At 45.8% G+C, this 16,202-nt stretch overlaps 2 protein-coding genes across 3 annotated transcripts in view; both read left to right on the plus strand.

The window, feature by feature from the left end:
* LOC135391004 (solute carrier organic anion transporter family member 4A1-like) overlaps window positions 1-9,879 on the plus strand; it is a 29,503-nt gene extending 19,624 nt beyond the window's left edge. Inside the window, exons 13-16 of the mRNA XM_064621057.1 lie at window positions 797-987; window positions 2,448-2,512; window positions 9,000-9,229; window positions 9,682-9,879. Of these exons, the coding sequence (XP_064477127.1) occupies window positions 797-987; window positions 2,448-2,512; window positions 9,000-9,229; window positions 9,682-9,714 (519 nt within the window). The 3' untranslated portion in view covers window positions 9,715-9,879. The remainder of the gene's footprint in view (window positions 1-796; window positions 988-2,447; window positions 2,513-8,999; window positions 9,230-9,681) is intronic.
* A 1,009-nt stretch (window positions 9,880-10,888) lies between these two features.
* LOC135392699 (uncharacterized) lies at window positions 10,889-15,643 on the plus strand. 2 transcript variants are annotated; one of them, XM_064623425.1, is made up of 4 exons: window positions 10,889-11,403; window positions 12,682-12,870; window positions 13,736-14,037; window positions 14,280-15,643. In XM_064623425.1, exons 1-4 carry the CDS (start codon window positions 10,897-10,899, stop codon window positions 15,523-15,525), a joined length of 2,244 nt encoding a protein of 747 aa, XP_064479495.1. In that variant the 5' UTR covers window positions 10,889-10,896; the 3' UTR covers window positions 15,526-15,643. The 2 variants fall into 2 exon arrangements, with proteins under 2 accessions (XP_064479495.1, XP_064479496.1); XM_064623426.1 differs by having other exon boundaries at window positions 13,736-13,806.
* The last annotated feature ends 559 nt before the right edge of the window (window positions 15,644-16,202 follow it).

Below are 16,202 nucleotides of genomic sequence, written 5' to 3' on the forward strand. Positions count from 1 at the left end.
AATACTGTGCAAGCACTTATTGAACCGCTACCATTGTGTAACTACAAAGTTAAATTGTTGGGCCAGTTGGAACGACAGAACTCGAAGAAAACAGGATCGTGCATCGTGTCCCTCTGTCCTCGTCTGCTTTGTGCTGCTGTCTTCCAGTCAAATTTTCTGTTCTGCTATTAGAGAAAGCGCCTTACGAGAACTAACTGTGCAAGCGGGTCACGTGCCGGTGCAGCTCTACAGTTTCTCTTTCCCCGCATGTCCGGGTAGGAGCCTAACTTGTCCTTCTCCCAAATAAGGGGATAATGGCTCAACATGAGACACACGTGTCCTTTCTTCCGAAGGGCACCTTAACCCAACGCCTTCGGGCACCTCATCCTACGCAGTGCCGCTGAAGTGTTGCACGCTCCGTATCCCGTGGTTTCCCCACATTTTACCTAGTCTCATGCACGAAGACACTTTGATTGACAGTCGTACAGCCTTAAAACACCCTTAATCGTCCTTAATGACGTCGTAGTGGCCTCAGATTTATTGAAAACCTGGCGCTGTGCGCATCCTTGTGACACTTAAATTGTCGCAAAAAGGTGTACGTACTGGCACTAGACAGTAGCTTTAGGAAAGTACTTACATGAGTAACAAATTACTACCGTAAGATTACTCTAAAAAGTGTGCTCCTGCGTCAGTCGGTCACGTATTGACTTTAACGGTGAAGCATTCACTGGAATGTGCATGTGCTGACGTCTTTTGATTTCACAGGGCGACTACCCGAATAAGTGGTATTAATTGCACACTGTCGCTGCTTTCGCAGGGCTATTCGTCCTGCGCATGTATAGAAGGTACAATGCCTATCGAGGGCCGCGACGGTCCCGTGCAGGTACAAGCCGTGCGAGCCCGGTGTAAAGTTCACTGCGGCCTTCTGATTCCATATCTGCTAGGGATCACGGCTTGTCTGTCATCTGTCTTTCTCAGTATGGCCCCGTCCACAGCTCTTGTCATACGGTATGCTATATGCCCACGAACTACTGACCATGCTATACCACGCTGCCCCTTGTACATTGCTCTTCTTCGTTTGAAAACATACTCGAAGGGTAGATCAAGATATGCCCTAGATTTGTAAAAAAAAATGAAAGAAAAGGTACTTGTTGCAGGATTAAAGGGGCATTAAAATGCAAAAACAACTTGGTCTCAAATGAAAATCAATCGTGTTTCAATTAGTTTAATGCAAGCAAAATCTGTTCACACAGCGCTACCGTTTAGAAGAAAGAAGCAATGGAAACAGAGCCGTCTTTGGCGGCATCCAATGAGACAGCAGGAGAAGCGCACGAATACCTATTGTGGCCGTGTGGATTTGGAACGGGTCCGATCGTAGTGTTCCGTATATTCGTGGAATGTCGCGCAGTCCTGCATTTTTCAACACCGATTCCCTGAATTGTAGCCCGCAACAGTTCTCGCGAATGTTCCACTGACAAAATTTATCCTCACGTCCTTCGGACAGTGACGCCAGTCCGCTTTGCAACGCGCACTATGTTTTTCCGCCAGGACTGCTCCATGACGTGGCACGCGCGTGCACGCGCAGCAGGACTAAAAACACCGATGCACGAGCTGAAACCACGTTCGCTGCTTTGCACCGAGGCAAGAAAGAGTCCCGTATAATTTCGATTATAGCTCCGCAATGGAATCAACGTTTTGAATTATAACAAGTACGAAATTAACAAAGCGTGTAACGTAATTTGAAGTGAACTTGTTTTTGCATCTTAGTGCCCCTTTAAAAGTTCAACAGTATTGCAGTTCAACAAAATGTATTTATTTTGTAAAGAAAGGAAGCGCATGTCGTATTTACTCTATTCCATATTACAAGATAGACATTCTTTATACTACGCTGGTAACAGTTGGAATAAATTCGCGAAAACCGTGGTTGTCCGCCGCTGTCAGTTTTCTATCAAGGAGCGACACAAGACCTCCTCTTCGAAGCTTTCTCTTCGATGTTTGTGCTATTAACGATAGAAAGCACAATGCCCAGTTGTCCCACTGTGAGGGGGGAACAGGAAGAGTTGGGTCACCGTTTTTTCCAGGCCAGTGGACAATCGAACACGCAGCTTTCGCATCCCTACCCCAGGCTGTTATCATTGTAGTAGGTAACGTATTTTGTACTGAGATCAGACATGCGCTATCTGTTTCTGGCACACAACGCACACAAAACGGTATGTTTCGAAGTTAGACTCAGGAAATTCAATTTCCCGTGACTGAAAACTGATGAAAGCGTTCGTAAGTCACAGCGAAAGTTCGCCAAGTAGCGTTGATCCCGTAATTTTGCAACAACTAGGTTTCTTACCAGAAATATGTGACTCTTTCTGTGAAACAGCAGTATTATGCGCGCGGTGCATAATAGTGAGGAATGTGACAACGGCGTCATCTCTTATTGCTGTGTGGTGCACAAATTCAGATACTTTTCCTTTCAGGGTGGTGAGGCCAAAAGAAAGAGCGCTGGCCCTAGGGTTAATAGGCCTTTCAAGTCGGTTGCTCGGTAAGACTTCGCATGATTCTGAGCATTATGCTGCATGCATTACTACTACGCGCGAGGCCTGTAGAGTACAGCAGCAGCAGCGTTAATTTTCCTTGACTCACCTCTTTTCCTCCTCCTCCTCCTCCTTCCTCTCGTGCTCCTCTTGACTACCGCGAAACGCGTGAGTCTACGATACTACTCGTAGAGGCGTGTTTCTTGTTGTGTTTGCGCACGGCTCGCACCAATGAGCGTTGGCCTATCATTAACGCTCCGTTCGGTGCTCCGTGACGTTGTCGATGACGTAATCGGGCACAGCGGTGACGTGTTTAAGCTTCTCCGCACGACAGTCCTGTCGCCGCTGACCGTGGCACATCGGCTTCATAAAACTTCAGAATTCAAACTTTGGTTGCGTGAAACAAAAATATTTGAGTAGACAGTTTTTGAATCTCCGGTACGATACCCGGTACGGCGTTGGTCTCATGGCCCGTGCGCGGCGTTATCGAAACTCAGCTAGCGTACAGGCAGGACGTATCTCCTCCGGTAATAGCGTTTGGCTAGTATATCTGAGTCGGGTTGTTGGGACCCTGCGATGAGAGGAAGACTATAGGCCATCTGGCAAGATGGCGACAAGCAAGATTGTGGTGCGGACTCCCGTCGCATTTTTATGCTGCTCAAGGTGCTCAATAACAGAACTCCTCAACAGCGTAACATCGAAAGGCTTCACGGTGCAGGGTTCGGGATTTGCCATGCGGGGGTGCTGCGACGTTCATTAAAGGGACCGAAAAGTGAAAAATAACCCCCATATTTTTGCCCACTGTCGTGCACAACATCGTTGTTTGATAAGATACAGAAAGCATTACTTCTCAATTCGGCATAATTCTTACGTATAAATATTTTGAAGATTGCCGGAACATGGACGGTGCTGCCAGCGAACGGTGAAAAACAGCAACTTGGGTTTCAGGTCCAGGGCTCCCAGGGATTGGTCGACCCTTACCACGTGAGAGTTAATTTTGTAGAGAACAAAGCTGGCGCACATTATCTTACAGCTAAACGCCATTTTAAAAATGACGCTCACTTCCATAGCTTTTACGTTAATAAAGCATTCAGCTACTTCGCCGCTACGAGCTACGATCCGCCGCGCCATCTGTAAGGCCGTCTGTGTTATCGCGTTTATTGTTTACGTCGTGGGTGGTCGTGTTGGTCGCGCGAAGAGAAGTGAATGACATGTTCGTGGTTGTTGTGGTCAATTATTCGAGAGACCTACATATGCCTGGTGTAGTTTTGGTAACAAGGGACAGGGTGCAGGCTAGCTGGTATAGATCCATGAAGAAGACCGAGAGACACGGACACAGAAGACGACACACGTAGGTTCTCTCGTAGTTTTGGTGTTCGGGGATGCAAAAATTATGTTCGTTCACCATCGGCGGCGGGCGTTTTCTACCACAAGATTCAACAGGAGACTGCTCAAAAGCGAATGTGGTACGAAACACTCGGTGATTAGATGTGGCAGTCGTGTCGTTTGTGCTGTTCTCATTTTGCTGCCGATGACTACGAAGATGCCGTAGAAGGCGAATTGCGAAGACGTCCGAGGCACAGTACCCAGTGCCCTGATGCTCAGTACCCAGTGATTTTGCTTCACCGAGGTGACGAGTTCAACACAACGTCTAAGGTATGTACAGGCGTCACACATGTATAAATTATAATATAGCGACGACGTATTCCATTTCACTTATGTTATCCTACTTGTCCCGTACTCAACATTGTCAACATCAACAAATTTAATTTTAGGGGCCTTCCAGTGTTGAAGTGGCGCAAGACTGCTTCGTGTGTGTGTGTGATCCAGGCACTCAACTTGACATGACAGAAATAGCTGAAAGCAGGTAGGCAAAGTCCACGTGTTGCAGTGTGACATTTTTTTTAGTCTTTGGACAGGTGCAGAACATTAGTATGACGTCAACAAGGGGAGAAGAAACCGATCAGAACTACTAGCTTGTTTGAAGGGTACAAGAATACTTCCTGTTGAGATGTAGTTATGACTTTATGACTAAGGAACGCTAATTAATTTTCTAGTGATGCATCCTCTACACTTGAATGCCCAGTGAAACAGCAAACGTTCGTTGTCTTTGAAGTCCCACTACTGGAATTGTTCAATGTGTGTCAGAGCTGCAGTGAGCCATGCAAGGTTAACACATCATATTGGTCCTAAATTTGCAGAGTTCCCCTATCTAGGACGCAACTGTCATTTCTCTTTATTGCTTTTCTGATCCTACCTTCTCAGAGATTAATGTGGTTCACCATACACTGCATGGCACTGCCTTTCTCTATACTCATGCTTTCGGTTTCTTGTTCTGTTGAATAAATCTTCACTTGAGTTTGCAGCCATCGCACTGTCTACTGTGTTTGCCCCTCTATCAATATTGATGTGCTGTAATGGTATAGCACATCAACATGCCAACAACCTACCAAACACCCTTGCCTAATCCTACTTTTGGATGGAAACTACACGATGTGGTAACATCCACATGTAGAAGTTTTAGTCGATGGAGATTTGGTGTTTTTGTACAACCTTCATTGTACATTTCTTTTGTCTCACTTAGCATGCCTGAAGAAATGTTCTGATCTTCATCAAGATGACAGGTCATTGTTCGATCTGCAGCATTATTGTTCCTGTAATGTTTTCACCAACAGAGAATACAAAAGTGGACAAATGGTAAAATATAACTAGCTCGTTAAATTCAAACGGGAAAGACAAAACTGTCTATACTTCTCTTGTTTATTTTGTTGCAGGTTTTACAACTCTATCAAGTACGTCAAAACGTCAGAGGGCAGGAAGTCCTACTCTGTTTCCTAAATCCCTGGACAATAAAAAAGAAAGATATTGTTTGAGTTGTGACAAAATGTTGCTTCTCTTATATTATATTTCAATTAAATGTTACGATGCATTTGTAGTGTACACTGAAGCCAGTTTCAATTTGCAGGGCTGTCAAAAGTACTTTACAAAAGTACATCTCAATTACAGTAACAGAGAACTTATGCAATAAATTATTTAGCCATTTTGGAGTACTATGCACACCAATGGTGCATGGTTAACTTTGAACCCAGATCAAGGGTTAATAATACTTGAAGTCAGCCCTCAAGTCCTTCTTTACAAATGTTAGTTGGTGACGTGATAATGAATCAGTTACAAGTACTCCATTTAGCAAAACAGAGTTAATGAAGTGTTAAATCCCGTGGTTCAATTATTAGTTGACATTTGGAAACGTGGTCACTAAGAAGTATACTGAAAGGTTATGAACACAGTTCAGCTGAATGACACTAATGAAAATTATCTTACTCGTCCTCACATATACAAATGAGAAATGAGTATAACCTACAAATACATCTATGCCCACAGGTTATTTAACCCTCCAGGAACAAACTAGTAATTATAATATGCTGTGACAGCAAAGAAAAAGCAATGAGAAAGCTTGAAGTAAACAAGAAATGAAAATATGCTGACATTTCTACAGGTCACCGCACTGATGGGAAAGCATCCCTATAGCATGCATGACGCAGCTCGAGATCCAGTGGAGTACTTTCTATTGTATTTTCTCGGAGCACCCCATATCCTTCTTGTGAATGGCCGACAGGTGGTATAACGGAATTTCCTGCAGAAATAAGGGTTTTCCGTCCAGTTTGCCGTTCAAGTAGCGCGTAAAGACCACACGGCGCTGCCGTGTATGTTGCCATGCTCTTCGGTTTCTCGGATGTATGTAAGAGACACTTGCAGTACTTCGGTGTCAAGGCACAGTATTTCGAAATATTCGTTAGTTCTGGTGCAATCGTCTGTCTGCTTTTCACACGCATTCTCTACCTCTCGGCAGCAAAAACCGTAGTATCCATCCGTAATATCCGTCGGTTTGCATTTCACACATGAACACCTGCACGACGAAAAAACAGCGCTTGTTTCGGCTTACACAAGTGTTTCTTCCTGATACATGGAAATTTCACAAAGCAGTCCATGTTCACGGCACGGTGAACTACTGCTGAGGACGAATGTGACTCCGATTGATCTCTGGACGAGGAATCTTCTGCTGCGAAGAACACACTTTCCAGCACGCTAACGCACGAACAACAGTTCTGTGTGAGCGACAGTTCTCGAATGCGGAATTCCAGCGCACTCATGTTCAAAAGGCTCGACATTCTCGACGTAGAAAGTGGTCACAAATGCCCACTGCCATTTTCGTTTTCGCCGGATTAGCGCCCGGAAGTGCGCGTATTACATGCGTCCTCGACAGATGGCGCGGGGTCATGCAATTGTTGACAGACTGCACGGTTTCCTACTAGGTCCCTGGACATGCAATTATGGAAAATTCGATTACAGAAAAACTACAGCGACTTCAGCGGAGTTCTTTGATATTCGAACTCTTGAAGGTTCAAGGTTTTCGCTGAACATAAAGTTTCGATAGGTTTATATTCACTTTTCGGTCCCTTTAACCGTACCGTCTCCTTCCACGGTGCACTAAAACCCCAACAGCGTCAGTCTCGCGTATCGTGATATCGTTTCGAATTATCGTACCGTACTGGGACGTACTCACTAATAATAGAGGGTTTCGTCGCGGCGGTAGTTTCCCTCCGGTTCCTGAAAACCCTTTTTGCGAGTCTCCGGTCGGTTCCTTGCCACTGGACCACCGACCGACCGACCGTGTGCACTGCGTCGGTTTCCGAAAACTCCCTTATAGTGAGTTTTTGATCAGAGTTGTACACGTTACTCGAAAAAAGTAATTGATTACAATTACCGTTACTACTGCGCAAAAACGTAATTCTTTACCGGTACAAATTACTTCATCAAAAATGTAATACGTTACCGATTAAAAATGTAACGTGTTCCTTTTCCCGTTACTTTCAAACTGTGGGCCATAGCAAAGCAAACAAGCCTGCAGTGAATGCAACCATGCAGCTCTTGTTGCAAATTCTAATATGAGACACTAACATACATGATGAGTGAAATTCACAAATACACACTTGTACATTTGTACACATATGTACATTTGAAAGCAACATACAAAACATATACACGCGTTCATTACAGATTTATATAATACACATTTAAAACAACATCGAAGCATCCGCTTCGTTTTGTTACTACTGTTATGTTCAGCCCGCACAATTTATAAATACAGTAACCTATTTCACTGTTGCTCCAGTAGGCCGCGGTTGTAAGGGATTATCATATTACTGTGGCGTGCATGGAACACGTGTGGACTATAGAGATGGTCGTCACCGTGATCTCTGCGTCATTGCTTCAGTCGAAGTCGTGGTGGAACAGAACAGATTGGCTTGCTCGAAACGGTTGCCATTGTCGACAGAAGGTTAAAGTAATCGATTACCGAAAATTGTACTCAGACTACTTGGAAAATTACTTGCTCACAAAATTGATTATGTTAGAAAATTACTGAAAAAAGTAGTTGATTACTAGTAACGCGTTACGTACAACTCTGGTTTTCGTGCATCGTACATTACCGCCGTTGCGTACGTGAACTCAACTCTATACTTAACGTCCCTCGCGGAAGGCGGTGTCAAAGCAACCTGTATCCAGTGCCGTGTATGCCAAAGGGAGACTGGCCATTTGGAGGAGCTGAAAAAAAGAGGCTCGACCTGTCGATCAAATTGAGCGTTTTTCATTGGCTGTTATTTCCTATGCGAACTGCCAAATTTTCCCGGAAACGGTGGCGTAGTTTGGAACGGCGAAGCGAGGATTTCATGTGCAAAATTTTTCACAAATTCAATTTTATTCCGTAAATGTACATTCTGTTGCAATTATCTTGCAAATCACCTTTAAGTTACGCTCCAGTCTGGATGTTTAAGCGAAAAGAATATGTTTCGTCGTCCTTGTTAGGCCTAGTAAAGACATCGACCGCAAGTGAATAGCAAGAAAAACGCTACGATTGCAAAAAAATTTTATGGCAGATTTTTAAATTCATATATACACCTTTGCCCGTTCTTGATTGAATCTTGTTATGTTCCATAGTGAAAATACGTATAATACGGGCCTTTATATACATATATGCATAATACGAACATACGTATAATTCGGGTCCTTGTTAGGCCTAGTAAAGACATCGATCGCAAGCAAGTAAAAAAAAAAGAGAAAAAAAAGAACCCTACGATTGCAAAAAAACTGCATTTTATGGCAGATTTGGTTATTCATATACACACCTTTGCCCGTTCTTGATTGAATCTTGTTATGTTCCATAGTTAAAATACGTATAATACGTCCAGTTCAACAAGCTGTTCTGCCGGCCAATGAGTTCTGCTAGCAAGCACTTCTGCTGTTTTGCGTCTTCCCGACATGCTCCTCTTCATCCAGATGGCGTCGATAAAAGTGGACGCAAAATCCATTATGTTCCGGGTCGTCAGGGCATATCCTGTTCAATCTAATCCAATCATGTTTCCTGAAAACGTCGGCACCCAGCGAATACAGGTGATATTGCTCGACGACAAGTGCAGATTGCAATACTGTATGCAGGCAGTATTCCTGCGCCAGTGGTGTTCGGCACAATCGTCGATTCAAGTTGCGCAGCTTGGAAGAAAAAAGGCGGACAACGTGGAAACTGTCTGGCTTATCACAACATCCAGTTGGCTCACGGCGTCTTCTTCACGCTTCTAGTCTGCGTCTTCGGCGCCATGGCTTCCTACGCGGTAGCCCTTTACAAAGTGTCGAGAATGACGGAAACACCAGGAGGGTCGACAAAGAAAGTAAGCTTCCTTATACCAGTGGAACTGACTGTTTCGGGAAACTGAATCCACATGGGATTGTCCCTTTCTGTTGACAGCTAGTTGTCCAAAGCTTTTCGAAAAATATCCGAGGAAGGTAGGAAGTAATCTTTGGTGGAGAGTTGCAAAAACGTTCGAATATTGTCATTACGTCGAGGGTCATTGGTAGCCCCATGAAACGATAATCACGCAAACCACGAGGGCCCGAAAAAGTGCAACACGTCCTTACCCTTAGTTTCAAAATCGTCAGAGACTAAATACACGAAAGGCAAGAGACTATTTGCAGAGCTCAGGTCAGGTCAGTTTCAAGGTCAGAGACTAAAATGGGGAGTACTTGCACCGTAGGGGACTAAAAGATGTAACTGCTCCCCAGTTTACGTCTATTGGTCATTCCATCCCAAAATTAAGCTCTTAAAACAATCCATTTGTTTCAGCATGTTCCTGCGCATCATCATGAAGCCGAATAACGAGGATGAAGAGGAATATGGGACGCCTGCACCTGGACCCACGCCTGAGCAAAATCCACATGCACATATTTCGACACGTTTCATATCAGTATCTTTGAATACACTGTAAAGTGTGCGCGTTAGATACGTTAGGTTCTCAGAATAATAAAATGGTTCAATCTCTGGTTTAACTTGTATGCGCAGCTACGTTAGTCTATGGTATGGGGGGGGATATGTTTATAGAAAAGAGTATGTTACAGTATGAATATAGTGTAAGATCTGCTATATGGACAGGAACCTGGATATATACGCCAGTCGCCTATGGAAGAGCTGGGCCTTCACTAGTTCCACTAATGGCCACTTGAAGCGCTACATGGAGAGGAGCCCACATAATAATTACTACGGTGTGCCATCTAGCCTCAACTCACAGGTCGAAGCGGCGACCACAAGTGCTACCTAAGTACTACTGTGGTGATAGGGGAGGCCAGTCAAACGCAAGGTCAACTAGCTATTCCATTGGAAGTCAGTCATTCGAACCCATTATAAATCTTTAATGAACTTCGCAACTATAGTGCTTAGCTTTCGTAACGGGTCGAGTACATCGGTGCGACGCATCGTGAATTTTGAATTCTTGATTGAGACAGCGGCAACACTAGCTGGAATTCATGAACGCATGCAAAATGTGTACAGCGAGTCCGCACAGTCGTGCAGTCAAGCAGATGAGCACCGTTGCCTATACCTGGCAAGGTGTCGTTCAATTGAGTTCATCACTGAAGGAACCCACAGCGAAGTCGAAGGCATGGTTCTGTATCTCGGGTCTTAGTTACCGCACGAGGCGACGTCATCCACCTTAGTGCAGAAATCAGTTCAACATCATACTGTGCGGCGTGACATAGTTCCTAGCGGTCTGCCTGCGGATACTGTTCTAGTCCTCCAGTCCACGAACTTTTTTTACTCTAGCGGTATAATCATACCGTAAAAAGAGAAAGACAAAGCCAGATATTCGGCTGACGGGTATCAGCATATTAAGGAGCATGTCAGAAACATGGAGGCGTGCCTTGGGCAGAAATATCGCTTTCCTTGTTTTTACCTCGCCGCTTTCCAACGTACAGTGGACCACTTGGACAAGATGAGCGGTTTCGCTATATATGACGCTGGCTGGCTAGTTGCGTCCCACAGATTTTTTTCTCAAAGAAGGCCTACATGGATGCAGCCAAAGAGGGAGAAAAAGAAGAAGACGATAATATGATTTTCTCTCGTGTTTTGCACGCGCCACGCGTCCTTGTGCGTTCTATCATGAAGCAGCAGCAGCAGAACCCGAGTCCTTCGCACAAAGAAGCACGTCTCGTCATGGATACAGGAACCATACCACCGGAACCATACCACTCAGTACCTGTTCGCACGGAGTCGCCAGTCCAGCCTACACCAGCAGGCAGCTTGCTACAAGTGGGAGACAAGCGAAGGATCCACGACAGTAGGGTACTTGCAGTCATCACGACCGTTATCGTTCTGGTTCTGGTCGTGACCGGCCTGGTGGTTCCGTGGGCGTACGCCGCTGCGAGGATCTCTCGGTACCGACAGGAAAATGTCACTCGATTCTGCTGCCCAGAAATCATTGAAGCCCTCTACCAGGTTGTGAACCTGAGCAAGGATCCGTGCACCAACTTTCATGAGCACACCTGCCATAGGTTCAGTCAAGCTACTGGCACGGTAAGTCTTCCAGCAGGTTTACTAGCCTCGGGTATCTGGTAGGAAGTGTATCAAAGTAATAAATATCCCTAGCATTTAGACTGTTTTGAAGAGCTGAGGGGCAGCAGAACGTGTTCTTATTGCTCAAAGTACGTCGGTAGGTCCATCAACAAAGCTTTGTTAAGACGTTCGGTGGCTAGTATAGTAATGCACAAGATGGCAATACTCCAGGGTACCGAAACAAGAGGACCTGTGACTACGAAATGTCGGCAAGAGAGGCAAATTATATTTTGAGAAATAGTAAACCGAAAAAGGAGAGGGGCCGGTGCTACGTGTGTTCGGATAACGCTGTTTAGCAGATTCGTAATTTGTACATCAACATTGCGTTTCTACTTACCCATTTAACGTAATAAAAACATGACTGAGCAGATATTTAAAATACCACCAAGTCTGGGTTTCAAAGTCTCTGTACTTCATACGGTAGACCAAACATACTATATGAGACGATTTCCTTAACGGTGTATTCACACAAGCGGCATCCTCACGAAATATTCTAGTGGAAGGAAAAGCGAAACACCGCACACAGAGGACTTCTGTCCCGTGTTATGTTGAGCATTCACTTTGTGCGGAATATCGGGAGTGGCGTACTGTGCACTTAGCAGACGACACCGTCAACGCCTTTCCTGTCGTCTGCTACGGAATATCTTGTGGCTGTCTCGAAGGATATTCCCCATGGTTAGCTGTGTACGTGAACACTTGGCGTTGAGCGTTCGCGCAATACCACCTAGACAGAGAAAGATTGGGCATTGCCTCCTCTCCCTCTTTCAATTAAGAGTCAGAATTCGTCTGCTACTGCGACTCACCGTTCTGCGAATTCAAGAACCTGCAAATGATTGTGGCTCACATGAAAATTGAAGACCAAATATTTAGACAAAAAGTGCAAGACTTTTTCCAGAAAATCAGTTTCGAGAAAGATTGGGACCGTGCGCTATTTCCCAGTTTTCCCATTTACTACCTGGGGACATTCAATCACAACTCGCGGACGACGGTAGTTCTTTTCCACGGCCACGACCGCTAAAAGCACGTTCATGATTGGGTGCTGCCGTTGAAAACACGATCCTGATTGGCTGACTCTTCCACGTCCACGAGCGTGCATGCTTTCTGTATCTAGGTGGTGTTTGTTCGCGCTCCGAATCCTATGACGTTTTTCGCGTCTTCCGCTTCTGCGGTGACATCGCTCGTGTGAATAGACGGTAACGGTAATGACAGAATGAAGCATGAAATATAATATTCTTTCAGGTTCGTAGGAAAGTTATGCGGGACGTGGTGGATTCAATCTTCCAAATGAGGGCTCCCAATGTGGCAGGAAGAGAGGTCCCACGTTCAAAGACAGCACGGTTGCTTGGCGAGTTGTACGGGGGTTGCCTCCGTGTTGCCCAAATCGACTTCCCGACCATCGTCAGTGTTTCCGTTGAAAGGGTACTCGCGGTACGTGGCCATATTGAACTATCCTGTGCACTGTAATAACATATTACCAATCGCCCCTGCTGTAGAGGTTACATAGGAATTGGTAACGAGCTTAGAAGATACTCTCTGGTGGCCAGAGGTTACGGGCAGCGTCACGATCATTCGCAAGAGTTACACGATCACAGTGCGCTCGATGTAACCCGTAAACCAATTGGTTGCCCGTTACTCGTAAATAGGTATAAACAGGTAACGCTTATGACGGTTTTATGTGTACTGTCAGCGGAGTATACTCTCGGATTTCTGCCCCAAACGAAGTAATATTATTTCATAAATATCTGGGCACAAACATTACCGTGTACAGTGCAGAGAAAGAGGAGATTTGAGAATTTCAGAACCAGATCCCGGTTGTGATCCCGCGACGTTGTGAAATGCCTTGTCAATGTCCGGTTATGCTAGTTTTTTCTTCACGCACGATGCGCATTTCGTTGCGTGAAACGGTGCGTAGCACGCACGGCATAAGCTTTCACGCCCAAGAGAGATTGTCACTCCGTGGGATAGCGCCCCCGAATTTCATGCAGCGCGAAGTTGCGGAATGCACGAGGGACTATAGACAACCACGTTCCCGTTTGCTTGCCACATTGACGCTCCCTTGCCAGCACTGGTTCCTCGCCTTTGCCCGCGGCTCATGTATTTACGCGACCATGTGGTTTGCTCTGCCCGAATACTGGTATACAGCCTCTTTCACGCTGCGTTTTGCGCACCGCGTTGGATAAAGGAAGGGCATCTCTCCTCAAGTCGCATTGACTTCGAGTTCATGCTGCGAAACACGCGATTGTCCCAAGTAAAGACACTGGGGCATCTCATTTCCGATTCTGTTTGCTTGAAGGTACTTCAGGTGCGAGCGGTACCTACTCAAGCCGAGCTGCTCGAACGGACGCTATATTCAAGTTCCGAATGGTACCTCACCTTCTTCCTCGATGTTTACTACGCCACCCACAGCGAACCTGGTGTCACCATCATGAACATCAAAATCAGCGACATCTATTACGCAGACAATTTGTTGCCAAGGAACGCCCTTGAAATCGCTCTGGCAACGATTGATCGCTGGGTGGGCATACGTGTGCCACTTGATAGACTCTTGGATTTCATGAGGGAAATACAGCGAGGGCCACACAGCACAACATCAAAGTCAGTGTATTCGTTAAGTCGAAACATAGAAACAAGGCATAACGCATAAGATGTATAATAATAGTTATGGATAATCTTGAGACAACAGCACAGTAATGCACGGTTTCGAGAGAACCGGCCAGGTCATTGACGACGGTGCCAGGACACCCGCATCCCCACTCTAGATCCGCGTCTGGCCTTAATTACGCTTTGGTTCTAAAATTAGGAATGGTGCAGAATAAATGAATCTTGTTCTTTTCTAGGAGGCGGGACCAGTCAATGGCGAGACGTCCACCAACGGAACCTCCAGAGTCCAAAATCACGTTCTCGCAACTGCTCGCCTCACAGCCGAGCGTTCTTCGGGAATCTTGGGAATATGCGTTCTCCAATCTTTCGTACTCGCAAAGTTCAACCATCGAGGTCACTTCTCCCAAAACTGTCTTCTACATTCTCGGTGCGTTCCTGAACGAGACCAGGCGACCAGAAGGCTTTGCGCTACTCGCATCACTAGGAGCGGCCTACTTACACCCAGGCTTATGGGACTCTGAGCATGTCAGCGGAACTGGAGCAGCTCAAACTTGCAGCAATATCATCAATACCTACATGCCTTTGTGGAATGACGCATTGAGCTTTATTTTGACTAGTAGTGAAACAGACGACAAAGTACGCTCGATCTTCAACAGCGCCATCGACGGCGTTACCCAAGTGGCAATTAGTATTTACGAATCACAGGCGCACTCACGAGTGCGCGGCATCATCAACAGCACAAAGCTGATCTTACCCTCAGACCGGAACGCACGCGGAATCAATATATCGTCTAAGACGTTCACAAACATCAAAAACTTATTTCAAGAAATGGAGGATGCTAAAATCGTCAGGTTTTATGCATATAACACCATCAATGTGCTGAAACTGTGGAATGAATACGACAGGACTCAGGCTCTCAACGGCATCAAACCCGACATTGGTACGAAGAGAAACGTTTCCGAAATGGTGATTCGGCGGATCGGCGATTACATTCACGTCCCACCGGCGGTGTACACCTTGTTACACTTCAACGATACTGTGCATAGGTTGGTCAACATGGCTGTACTCGGCGTTCAAATCGCCGACTCACTGTGGGACAAGATAATCGCGGGCACGATGAACGATTCGACGACATCTCTCATAGTGAGCTGTCGGAACCAGAATAACATTACGCGAATGACGGATATGTCAAACATCAAGTTCCCTTTGCTGAGCATATGGACTTCGGCTCTAATTTCAATGGACGACACGTGGACGACCATGATGGAGGGCTGGGGATTGTGGAGGGTATCTCCCAGTCAAGTATTTTATATGCTCGTCTTCTATTACCACATATGTGAGCGTGGAGCTGAGACAGCACTTGGAGCGCAACTGGGCGGCCTCTTGAGCGCACTTCCGGATTTCAATACCGCTTTCAACTGCACGGAACGGAATGTTGGTGGAAACTGTTCAGACTCTCTTCTGAAGAAAATAACGTTCTGAAGAGGTGGAGCTTTGAGAGTTGACCGCCGACTGTTACGAGTAGATATGTTTTGCGAGTGTCCGTGTATAGCTATAGTGGGCACACTCTACAATTAGCAGCCTGAATAGAAAATATGCTTTTCAACGCCGTTTTTTTGTCCTGTTGTGTCGAATTAGGCAGAAATCTGGAGCTTCCTGGAAGTGCGACGAGCGGGTAACTATTTGATTAGTCTTAGTAAAAAAACCTTACCCTTCCAAGTGCCTACCAGAAAGGCCTACCCACTTAAGGACACCATCCCCCTCACCCCCTTAGACTAAAATCCTGGGAAAATCCCTAGTCTACATCAGGGCCTGCTTAATCCCTCCTAGAGCACTGCACGGGCCCGGGCTTACCCGAAATCGGGCCGTGCTTTGCGTTTTTTAGGCGGGACTGGGCCGGGCTCGGGCATCAGCCACCGGGCCCGGGCCGGGTACGGGTTTGACAACGCCAGACATGGTCGTGCATGTACGCGGACATATTTCACTTCACCAGACTGGACAGCTGAATTTTCACGTTACTTTTTTTCCCCATTGGGTATGGGATATCAGGTATTCTCATCTGAGAACTTTCACTTTTTTACATGTGATCATGCTTATTTCGTCAATGGGTTTGGATTTCACGCGTGCACTCACACACATTTGGGGACGATTGGTGTGGG

This window comes from Ornithodoros turicata, chromosome 4 (assembly GCF_037126465.1).
Source record: "Ornithodoros turicata isolate Travis chromosome 4, ASM3712646v1, whole genome shotgun sequence".
Classification (NCBI taxonomy): Eukaryota; Metazoa; Arthropoda; class Arachnida; order Ixodida; family Argasidae; genus Ornithodoros; species Ornithodoros turicata.

Excerpts from the sequence above, each read along its gene's own strand:
- LOC135392699 (XM_064623425.1), top strand. The coding sequence starts at position 10,897 with ATGGATGCAGCCAAAGAGGGAGAAAAAGAAGAAGACGATAATATGATT. Across the intron at positions 11,404-12,681 it reads TCAGTCAAGCTACTGGCACG|GTTCGTAGGAAAGTTATGCG; the intron begins GTAAGTCTTCCA and ends ATATTCTTTCAG. Across the intron at positions 14,038-14,279 it reads CCACACAGCACAACATCAAA|GAGGCGGGACCAGTCAATGG; the intron begins GTCAGTGTATTC and ends GTTCTTTTCTAG.